This window comes from Meles meles, chromosome 5 (genome assembly GCF_922984935.1).
Source record: "Meles meles chromosome 5, mMelMel3.1 paternal haplotype, whole genome shotgun sequence".
Classification (NCBI taxonomy): Eukaryota; Metazoa; Chordata; class Mammalia; order Carnivora; family Mustelidae; genus Meles; species Meles meles.
In genome coordinates this window covers 121,707,477-121,718,204 of record NC_060070.1, presented here as the reverse complement: position 1 = coordinate 121,718,204, position 10,728 = coordinate 121,707,477, and the positions used below count along the sequence as shown (strand labels likewise).

General features: G+C 55.1%; 2 protein-coding genes across 3 annotated transcripts; one reads left to right on the top strand and one right to left on the bottom strand.

Annotated features, from left to right (window-relative positions):
- Nucleotides 1–264: 264 nt before the first annotated feature.
- Nucleotides 265–2,539, top strand: B3GALT4 (beta-1,3-galactosyltransferase 4). 2 transcript variants are annotated; one of them, XM_046005810.1, is made up of 2 exons: nucleotides 265–583; nucleotides 904–2,539. In XM_046005810.1, exon 2 carries the CDS (start codon nucleotides 927–929, stop codon nucleotides 2,076–2,078), a length of 1,152 nt encoding a protein of 383 aa, XP_045861766.1. In that variant the 5' UTR covers nucleotides 265–583; nucleotides 904–926; the 3' UTR covers nucleotides 2,079–2,539. The 2 variants fall into 2 exon arrangements, with proteins under 2 accessions (XP_045861766.1, XP_045861767.1); XM_046005811.1 differs by lacking the exon at nucleotides 265–583 and adding an exon at nucleotides 619–718.
- Nucleotides 2,540–2,672: 133 nt separating this feature from the next.
- Nucleotides 2,673–10,698, bottom strand: WDR46 (WD repeat domain 46). The gene is made up of 15 exons (XM_046006758.1): nucleotides 10,470–10,698; nucleotides 10,152–10,364; nucleotides 9,964–10,044; nucleotides 9,704–9,816; nucleotides 9,492–9,579; nucleotides 9,302–9,363; nucleotides 8,958–9,062; nucleotides 8,720–8,870; nucleotides 8,468–8,603; nucleotides 8,175–8,274; nucleotides 3,808–4,121; nucleotides 3,565–3,659; nucleotides 3,311–3,406; nucleotides 3,049–3,162; nucleotides 2,673–2,936 (listed from the first exon to the last, which is right to left on the bottom strand). Exons 1-15 carry the CDS (start codon nucleotides 10,536–10,538, stop codon nucleotides 2,838–2,840), a joined length of 1,836 nt encoding a protein of 611 aa, XP_045862714.1. The 5' UTR covers nucleotides 10,539–10,698; the 3' UTR covers nucleotides 2,673–2,837.
- Between the last annotated feature and the right edge of the window lie 30 nt (nucleotides 10,699–10,728).

Here is a 10,728-nt window from a genome sequence, read left to right as displayed (position 1 = left end):
ACCCTTGGTTGATGGCTTCCTCTGGTATCCAAACCAGCTCCACCTCCCCACCCCTGGGTTAAAGCAACGCCCAGTGCTAGTGCCACTCCCTGCCCTACCTGAGGCAACCCTGTGGTGCCCGCCTTCTAATGGAAGACGTAGATAAAGCACCCCCACCCTCAGACGGGGGGACCAAGGCAGTTTCAAGACAACCAAGCCCTTCGGGGGTTAGCGGGAGTGGGTACCTTGAGCCTAGCCAGTTGATGGTCCGGGGGGTATTTTCAGGTCTTGACCACCCCTGGGTTTCCTTAAAAATACGGGGGTGCGTAGGGGCGCGAAGGCCGGGAAGTTGTGGACTACCGGTAGGGATGAAATCCTCTAAATCGTTGACCCGGAAGAGCTGGGGTCCGCAGCGGAGCGGGGGGTCGCGTGTGTGGTTAAGGAAGTTGGCCGCGGCTGGCTGGCTGCCCGGCGTTCGCCTCAGCGACTGCGGCATACTGCTCGGAATTCGGCTCCCGCCGGCTCGCGCCGGCCCCCCGCCGCCGGGATTCCGTCCGCCGCAGCCGCGAAGCTACCGAGCAGCTTCCAGCTTCCGGCGAGGCGGGTGAGCGTGCGGCCCTACACCCTCCCAGGGAGGGGGGCGGGACCCAGCCGCCACCGCGGGCGGGGGAGGGGCTCCTGGAGCTGCAGTGACACCCCACCATGGAGCCGAGTTTTGGGGCGGCGGGGCCCCGACAAGGTAAACTCCCCGCAGTTCCGGCTGTGCCCCCCTCACCCCCACCGCCTCCCGGGGCCCGGCGCTATTCCCTGCTGGTGCTGGCCGCGCGCACTAGCCGCCCGCTCCATCCCAGGCGTGGCCGGTTAGACTCCCGTCACTGGGACCTGGGGCGTCCGCCCCCTAACCGCTCTCCTCTCTCTCTCCAGGTCGCTTCTGATTACCTCACACCATGCCCCTCAGCCTCTTCCGGCGCCTTCTCCTTGCCGCCCTGCTGCTGGTGATTATCTGGACCCTCTTCGGGCCCTCGGGCATCGGGGAGGAGCTGCTGAGCCTCTCCCTGGCCTCCCTGAGCCCGGCTCCAGCCTCTCCAGGGCCGCCCCTGGCCCTGCCTCGCCTCCTGATCCCCAATGAAGAGGCGTGCGGGGGTCCCGGCGCCCCACCCTTCCTGCTCATCCTTGTGTGCACAGCCCCAGAGAACTTGAACCAAAGAAATGCCATTCGGGCTTCGTGGGGCGGGCTGCGTGAGGCCCGGGGGCTCAGGGTGCAGACCCTTTTTCTGCTGGGAGAGCCAAGCTTGTGGCATCCTACCAGGGAACCCCGCATCAATCTGGTGCGGGAGGCAGCGACCCAGGGGGACATCTTGCAGGCGGCTTTCCGGGACTCCTACAGGAACCTTACTCTCAAGACCCTCAGTGGGCTCAACTGGGCAAACAAACACTGCTCCATGGCCCGCTACATCCTCAAGACAGATGATGATGTGTTTGTCAACGTCCCCGAACTGGTGTCAGAGCTGATTCGGCGAGGGGGCCATTGGGAACAATGGGAGAAGGGCAAGGAGCTGCCTCGGAGAGAGGTTGAGTCTGGAGATGAACACTGGGAAGAGGAGTCCATCTTGAGGAGACAGCCAGTGCCTCTTCTGTACCTGGGCCGCGTGCACTGGCGGGTGCACCCCTCTCGAACACCAGGGAACAAGCACCAGATATCCGAGGAGCAGTGGCCTCTTACCTGGGGCCCCTTTCCACCCTATGCCTCTGGCACGGGGTATGTGCTCTCAGCTTCTGCCGTGCAGCTCATCCTGAAAGTGGCCAGCCGGGCACCCCCTCTGCCACTGGAAGATGTCTTTGTGGGAGTCAGTGCCCGAAGAGGCGGCCTCACCCCGACCCACTGTGTCAAGCTGGCTGGGGCCACCCACTACCCCTTGGACCGGTGCTGCTATGGGAAATTCCTGCTGACATCCCATAAGCTGGACCCCTGGAAGATGCAGGAAGCCTGGAAGCTGGTGGGAGGCTCTGACAGAGAAAGGACTGCACCCTTCTGCTCCTGGCTCCAGGAAGTCTTGGGCATCTTGCGCTGTCGGGTAATAGCTTGGCTTCACAGCTGAGAATGCCTGGGGCCACAGGAGTGAGGAGCTGAGGGTCGAGCTGGTACCCCCTCCACCTTCTCCAGCCCAGGCCCAAGACAGGGGACCCTGACTGGCTGCAGCTGACCAGTTTCCTCTATCAGATGCTCTATTACTGAAGATGGAGAGATACGGGAGAAATCTAGAGGCCTGGCCTGCCAGCCCCCATCACAGTCACCAGGGAGAGCAAACCAGTGCTGGGGTGCTTCTCTTCAGCTATGGCAGAGGAGGGGCATAAGCTCCTCAATAAACTTGTTTGTCTACCTCTTCGAGTACAGCGTGATCCTCACCAGGAGTCCAAGAACACAAACCTGGGGAGCCTGGAGGCTGCCAGACCATGCTGGATGGAAGGACATCGATCGCCAGGGACGTGGGAAAGAGAGGAGGAAGGGCCCTACAGAAAAAGGCTAAGGTCATGGTGATAAGATACAGGGTGGGGTAGAAGCAGGATACCAGGACCCCCTCCGATCCTAGAGGAGGAGGAGGAGGAGGAGGAGGAGGAGGAGTAGTGGTAGTAGTAGTAGTAGGCTGCGCAAAGGGAGGGGAACAGGTCCCTAGTCTAGACACATTATCCAAAAAAAAAAGCCATCTTCTTTAATACCAACCCAGCCAGGAGCCAGCTATCCCTCCCCAGTTGGAGAAGGGGTACACTACCCTCTCCTCATTCCAAGAAACAGGGTCATTGCCCCACAGGCCATCATGGGGAGAAACTGTTGTTCTCAGGCCACCCTGGAGCATGGCTCAGCGCACAAATCTGTCCAAGGCAGATGGCCGGGCCCTCAGAAGCTTGGCCTTCTCTTGCTTCTGTGGCTGTTGCTCAAGGCTCTGCCGGACTTTATCCTGGGTGGGGAGATGGGGACAAGGTGACAAGTGGCAGATTGGCAAGGGCAGAGGCACTAACAGGATGACACAGGCTGTGGGATGCCTAGCCCACCCCCCAATGATCATTTACCCGGTGCTCCTTGTCCATGACCTTCCTCTTCCTCTTCACCAGGCTTGCTGTCGAGCTGCGGCCCTTCTGCTTTGGCTTTGGTTGGAAGGGAGCCTTGGCCTCGGGGTCATAGCCCTAAGCAGGGGGACAAGGGTGAAATCTAGAACGGCCTCAGGGGCCAGGAACTGTGGCAGCCCCCATCTGCCGTGCCTACTTCTGGGGACATGGCACGGGGGAGGGTATGGAGGAGAGGAGGGCCTGAGTACTGGGGCCTGCTCCATACCAGCCTCTCTATCCGCTCCTTCTTCTCTTGCTCCAAAGAGATGACATCAACCTCTGCGAGGGCTCGCGGGTCCAGACAAATGAGCTCTGCAGGTACCTGGAGGTGTCACAGAGGCATAGGAAAGGGTCAGGAGCCACAGAAGGGTGACCCAAAGAGGGATGGAGGCCATGGGGCTGCTGAGTCCCACTCTTCCCAAGACTCCTGGGGCATGAGGAGCTTTCCCCAACCCCAACCCCACACGGGCTCATGCTCACCTTCTCCAGCAGGGCCTTCACCTCCCACTCCTGGCGCTGCTTCTGGCTCCTGTACGGATTACTCTCTAGGCCGTCAAAGTTGGGTTCAGCAGCCCCTAGAGGGATGGAGAAGCATGAAGCCATAAACAGAACCCAGTCCAGCAGCTGCAGCCCAACCAAGCCCTTTGTTCCTGGGTGTCCTGAGCCAACCCAAACTTCCACCCAGAGTTCATTCACATGGATCCCATCTCCTGTCCCACTCACCAGGGACCAGCATGCTGGTGATGCCGCCACTGTGCCCCACCCCCAGCACATCTTCAAAGGGGCAGAAATGAAGGCCATGCACATGGCCTGAGAGCCGGTGGGTGAGGTAAGGCTGCTCCAGAGAGGGTGGGCTAGCCTTGCCCTGCCCTGCCCATATGTTGACCACGTCACCCATGCCCGCAGCCAGCAGTCCCCGCTGGGAAAAGGCCAGATGCCCCGCTCCCTGGGGCAGGGTCCGAGCACTCAGAGGCTGGAACATCCCTCGTAGGTCAAAGATCTTCAACTGGTGGTCCAGGCCAGAGGTGGCCATGTACCTGGTGGAGAGAGAGGTGGGCAATTAAATGAATCTGTTGCATGGGCCTGCTGAGCAGGGCTGTGGCCAAGTTTAGGTGTAAAGTCTTGCTGGGGAGAAACAATTTTTATTTCCCTTTTACAGACGAGGAAATCAAAGCTCAGAGAAAGGTGATCAGGGTGAGTGGTAAAGCAAGAATTCAAATCAGGCCTGTCTCTTCAGTGTCTGTCCTCTTAATCATAGGGAGAGCACACACGCCCATCAGCCAAAGTGACCCGTTCCGCTGCATACAAGGGAGCGCAGTGGCTTGCAAAGAGGACTGACAGCAATGGTCAGGGAGGACTTCGTAATAAAACTGGGATTGGAGCTATTGAAGGTCATTCTCAAGGAAGCACAAACACCTAGCAGGTACAAAGGAAGGAACATCACAGTGTGGAGGTGAGATGGAAACAGAGGTCTGCTTTCGGGATTGGTGGGACATGTGGGCAGTAGGATGAGGAGGGGAGCACTGGCAGGGGCTCCTTAAACTCGGACTGAAGATGCAGATCTCCGACACTGCTCTCCAGCAATGAGAGACAGACTGAAGGCTGCACGGAGCTGAGAAAAGCTAAGGAAGCTGTGCCATCGTGCGCTGGAGGACCCCGCCCCACCCCATGTTTCCCTGGAAGAAGGGAGGGCCCCGCTCTCCAGAAATGTGTACTGCGGCTGCTTGTTTTCAGAGACTGGGAGTGTCTGTCTATGTTCAAGTTGTTCCTCAGAGACCGAGGCTGAAGGGAGACTGGCAAGGCCGGGGGCTGTAAGTTTACCAAGAGGCCACGGACTCACTTCTTAGCCTTGGCTGTGAGCCCCAGAAGAGGGGATTGAGGGGCTCCTATGAGAGGAACCAGCCCTGTGATGGGGCTGAACAGAGGCCCAGTTGGATTCTTTTCCAGACACAAGATGATCAGGGCCCCAGCTCCAGCAGACAGAAGGACCACCAGTGCTAACTGGGAATTACCGAGGGCTACTGGGACACAGGGTCACTCCTTTCAGTCAACCCACAACCGAAGGGCACATGCTGGCTACTCTTCCCCACACACACCCACCTTTGGGATCCGCTGCACAAATACCAGCCCACTGGCCAGAGGGCATCCAGGCTGTGCTACCACATTTCTAAACTTGCAGAAAACAGTTTAGCTCTGAGAATCCAATCCAAACCTAATGCAAGCTTCCATAATGCCTTTTTGTTTGTTTGTTTAATTTGACAGAAAGAGAAATCACAAGTAGGCAGAGAGGCAGGCAGAGAGGGGGAACCAGGCTCCCCGCTGACCAGAGAGCCTGATGTGGGGCTCGATCCCAGGGCCCTGAGATCATGACCTGAGCTGAAGGCAGAGGCTTAACCCACTGAGCCACACAGGCGCCACTCCATAATGCCTCTTAAGGCAGACAGCAAGCCTCATCTCTGCGGCCCCTGTGGCCTGAGGTGCTCCTGAGGGCAACCAGAGATAAGCAGAGGTGGGCCTACAGTCAAGGACCTGTGCTGCTGTCCAGGTGTGGACCAAATCTCAGGGAATTAAGTGACTAGGCCTTGGGCACAGCAGTACTTGACTGAAGCAGCCCAGGGAAGGCAGACCACTTCTTAGACTCAGTGGCCCACAGAGAGCATGCTCCTAAAGCCAGCTGGCACAAATACGGAGTAAAAACGGCTGAGACAAATCACTTGGCCCCAAAGACACAACAATTATGAGAGAACCAGGGAGGATGGGTCTGAGCATCTGGAAGGCTTTCATAAGTTGATGGCTACTAAGCTGTTCCTTTTCCTTTGTTTAAAACCAGTTAAGTCGGGCGCCTGGGTGGCTCAGTGGGTTAAAGCCTCTGCCTTCGGCTCAGGTCATGATCTCAGGGTCCTGGGATCGAGCCCCGCATTGGGCTCTCTGCTCAGCGGGGAGTCTGCTTCCTCCTCTCTCTCTCTGCCTGCTTCTCTGACTACTTGTGATCTCTCTCTGTCAAATAAAAAAAAAAAAAAAAAAAAAAAAAAAAAAAAAAACAAACCCCACTTAAGTTATGTAGTTTACACCTCATGTAGAAGATTCCCGCTCAGCAGTGTGAAAGGAGGAAGGCAGCTGTGGGAATGATCAGTCTGCCAACAGCACCCAGGACACGCCGGGAGGAGGAAGAACCAGAGGCTGGAAAGTGGCTGCGAGCATCATACATGTTCACAGGAGACAGCGAGGATGGAGATAAACAGACCTCGGAGAGCGCAGCCAGGACTTCACACAGGACTGTGGACAGTAATGAAGTGACAGCACCAAAGCAAGTAGCATGAGCCTGGGCCTCCAGGAAGCACCTGGTAAACAGCAACTTGGTTCCTGCCCTTACTGCTGGCTGAGGACGATGGGCTGGGTAGCTAGAGGTGTCAAGTCCAATTCTGGGTGAGAGGAAAATGTGGCAGAAAGGGAACAAGCAAGGAAGAGCAGGGTGACCTATCCCTTGACAGACACATTCGGTCTGGGGTGACAGAAGACAACTCAGCAGGAATTAAATGCATCTCCTGAATAATCATTTCCATAAACTCCAGTCTCCTGTCTCTGTACATAAAGTGGAATACCGCACCAGGGCAGGCCCAATAGCCCCTTCATCCTTGGACCGCCCCCAGAAGCCCAGGCCCAGAGCCCAGCCCACAGCAGGTGCTTGGGAGTACCTAAAAAAGAAACAAATTAAGGGGAACACCCACTATTCCCACTAGAGGGAACCTGTGCACAACACAACACACTGTGTACACACATATATACACGGACACAAACATACGCCTCATACGGCACACCAGGGCAGCTGCAAACTCGAAGAGTAGAAATTCTGAGCAGGCCCACCACTCCTACCCCTCACATTACCAGCCAGGCCTAAAGAGAACGATTACCTTTGATGACACCAATGGTGAAAACCGGTGCTCCATATTCCCTGGGCACCATACCAAACTTGATATGCCTTAACTCGCTTTAACATTTAGGACACCTTGGCGGCCTACAGCCCACGCCCCACAAATCCGGCCACCACCTACTTCTGGACAGCCCTCGAGCTCTGAATGGTCTGGCCATTTTTAAGTGCCCGGAAAAAATTCAAAAATATTTTGAAACAGGTGAAAATTATACAGGAGATTCAAATTTCAGTATCTGCAGAGGCAGTTGTATGGGAGCATGACCCCACTCGTTCATTGGTTTCTTCTGTGGCCACTTTTGTACTACAGTAGCCTGGGAGAGCCGTCAAGACCAACATCAAGTGTGGCATGTCATCTCTTCGTACCACTGTGGGCGCATGACAACTCGTGGTGACATGGTTATGACTTGACAGCGTTTAAAGTGCCACCTATCTCATCATCTGTATGAAAGAGGTCTTCGAAGACAAAATAGGTAAGATCTCTCCACAGATCAACATTACGAGAAAAATGTTTGCAAATGGGCTTGCTGATTCAGAACACTAACTGTGAACCTCAATTGAGCAAAATGTTATCCTCAAAAGGGAAACCCAATTCTTCCCATTAGTATATCTGTGTTACAAAAATACTATATTTGGTAAATATTATATTTTGAATTTTATTGCTTAAAAATTTGTGATACTTTCTCTTTACTCAAATACCTAATACAATACACTCAAATTTGCCTCTTGGCCAACAAAACCTAAAATCTTTACCATCTGGCTCTTTACAGAAAAAGCTTTCTGACCCTTGAGCTAGACCCTACTCTTGGGGTGAGGAAAGTGTGTGGCACACAGAGGTTACGAAATGTACCCACACTTACATGGTCCGTCAGTGGTTAACACCAGGATTTATTTACCTTCTTACTTTTTCTAAGTAGGCTCCACACCCATCATGGAGTCCAATTCAGGTCTTGATCTCAGGGTCTTGAGTTCAAAGTCTTAAGATCTGAGCTGAGATCAAGAGTCAGACGCTTAACTGACTGAGACATCCAGGTGACCCCAACCAGGATTTAAATCTAGGCAGTTTGACTGTGAGTCTGTGCTCTTAAAGACACACTGCCTTCTGTATCCTTCCACCCAGCTGTGACCTCCCCAGCAGCTCATGACCAAACAAGTGACTTACGTGCCTGTAGAATCTACAGCCACAGCGCGGACCCCACCCCGATGACAAAGGATCTTTGCCAGTGGCTCCTTCATGGCTGGACTCCATAAGGACACAGTACCTGGATGTCAGGGGAGAGGAGCCAAAGTTATTAACAAGCCCTGAAGTGATTACATCTGGGAAGGACAGGGTTTCAAGGCCAAGGAGTAACGAGAGAGACGAATAGGGGCAATCTGAAGGCACTTGAAAAGTACAAACATAGAAACAAAGCAGGTCTGGGTGGTCAGAGAGTCAAAGCTCAGCTAGAGACCAACCATTACTGTGTCCGAGGTGGATGACGGCATTGTAAGGGTTCTTAGTCATGACGTCCAGCCGTCCAGCCCGAGCATTCAGAGCTGCCACGATCTTTCCCACTGACACGTCCAGGTAGGTCAGAAACCCTGTCTCTGACTGACCGAGAGAGACAAAATGAGTCCTGACCGCCCTCTGTCCTTCTACTGGGATCCAGAGAAGCAACAGTCTTCTCAAGGGCTGCCACCCAATCCCTGTGCTCCACAGCCACTCACAGCTGTAGCCAGGAGGAAGTGGAAAGGCAGGAACTCCAGCCGTGTGACTCGGTCACAGCGGCGGATACAGTGGAGCTCGATGCCCTGGTTGTCATAGATGTGAAGCCAGCGATTCTGAGCGACAGCGAGCAGTGCCTCTGAGTGCAAAAACCTGGAAGGAGGGGTGGAAAGGTTCACTAGGAAGGGGGGATTGGGGGTGATTATTTAATGAGGAAAGGGATGCCTCAGTACCACTGACCGGATATCCCGCACTGCCTCCATGACGTTGATCTCACACATGAGCCTCTTCGTTACCCAATCAAGGGCGGCCACATGACCCCGGTGCCCTCCAAAAGCCAGGTGTCTGTTGGGGGCAGGGGACAGGTAGAGCATCAGTGCAGAAGAGCACCCTGACCCAGACCGTGTGAGATCCGTCCCACACCGGCCCCTCCTCTATAGGCTCACCCTCACATGCAAGCAAATCACAGGACCCTCCCCACACCATCAGCCTAAACATACACTGGTCCAGCTGAGGAGAGCGTGGCTGATGTGGTTAAGGAGATGAACCACATCCTAGTTCAAGAGACTGCTATCCAGCCTTACCTCCCAGTTGGGGAGTAATTCAGTCTGTAGGGTCCAAACTGCCTCAAGTTTAAATCAAAGTGCTGAGAGAGAAAAGAGTGTGGGAAAAAAAATCAGGAAAGAAGTGGCTCCTTAGTTGTTCCCTCTTCTAATCCCCACTTCCATCTTGCTCTGCACCACCAATCCAGCCAGTGGCCCCTTTTCAACTCACCTTGGCTGCGCTTGCAATATCCACAGCCTCCACAATGTCAGCCTGGCGTATCTTTGCTGTGTCCTCCCCATCCTCCCCTTCCAGAAACCTACGAGTGAGTGCTGGCGTTGCAGTCAAACTCCCAAATATGCAGTGGGTGTACCAACATGAAAATGAGAAAGAAAAGCCCCATAAAGCAGGGCCTGGGGAGGCCCACATTAGGGTCCACTTACCCGGGTTCCTCAGCAAGCAGTAGTTCAGAACGAGCAGCTTTAATACTGATTTCCTCTTCCTCAGCCTCAGCCACCTCAAGTCGGCTTCGGGTTTTGGACTTCGAATGTGGCAGCTATAACATCGTTGGTGGGGGAAAAGTGGGTGAAGAAATAGACGTTGTTTAGGGTCCCAGGAGAGCCACCCAGCACCCCCCACCCCATCCAACTCACTCATATACTCCCAGGTTGCAACTTCTCCCCACTCTCCCGCTGGTCCTCACCTTTTTAGATTTGTCAATGCGACGGAACTTCCGAGCCACCTCCACAGGGACGGGGGCAGGGCCTGGAAATGGATCCTGGGCCTGGGGAAGAAGAAACAACCAGCAAACAGGCTAGGGTTGACCCCAATCCTCGCACCCGTGAAGCACAAGGCGACTTGTCCCACCACCTTATCAGGTCCCAGGCTTACCCCGGACACACTCCGCTGAGGCTCAAGATTTCTCCCTTCTCGGGGTTTCTTCGGGAGCTGAGGCTTCCTGGGGATCCGAGACTTCTTTGCTATGTTAGTGTTCTTTGGCCTCTGGGGGCGAAGCTCACGATTCCTCTTCTTGTTACGAGGGGGCCCTGGAGAGGCTCCCGCAGCGGTTAGAGTGGTTTCTTCCTCCCAGTACCTCCGCGGTTTCTACGGGCACATCAGTAGCTCTAATACTCCATAGCCCGCGCCCCGCCCCCCCGGGACCCCGCAGCTAGAAACTTCCCTTCCACCCTGGGAAGGAGACGTTTCTACCTTCCTCTTAGCCTGAAGTCTGTCCTTCTTGGGCGGGACATCCTTGCTCGGTTTGGGGGCTGTTTCCATTTAGTCCACCCCAACAACGATCCACGTGCAAACTCCTCTCAGGGGTCCCACAGACTGCTCGAAAACTCCCGGAAGTCCGCCTTCCTTTATCCAATCAGCGCCTACCAGGTCTGAAGCCTTCTAGGCGCCATCTTGAGTAAGGGCCCAGTGTCTCGAGGAGCGGGGCAGGCCTTGATCCCGCAATCTGGAG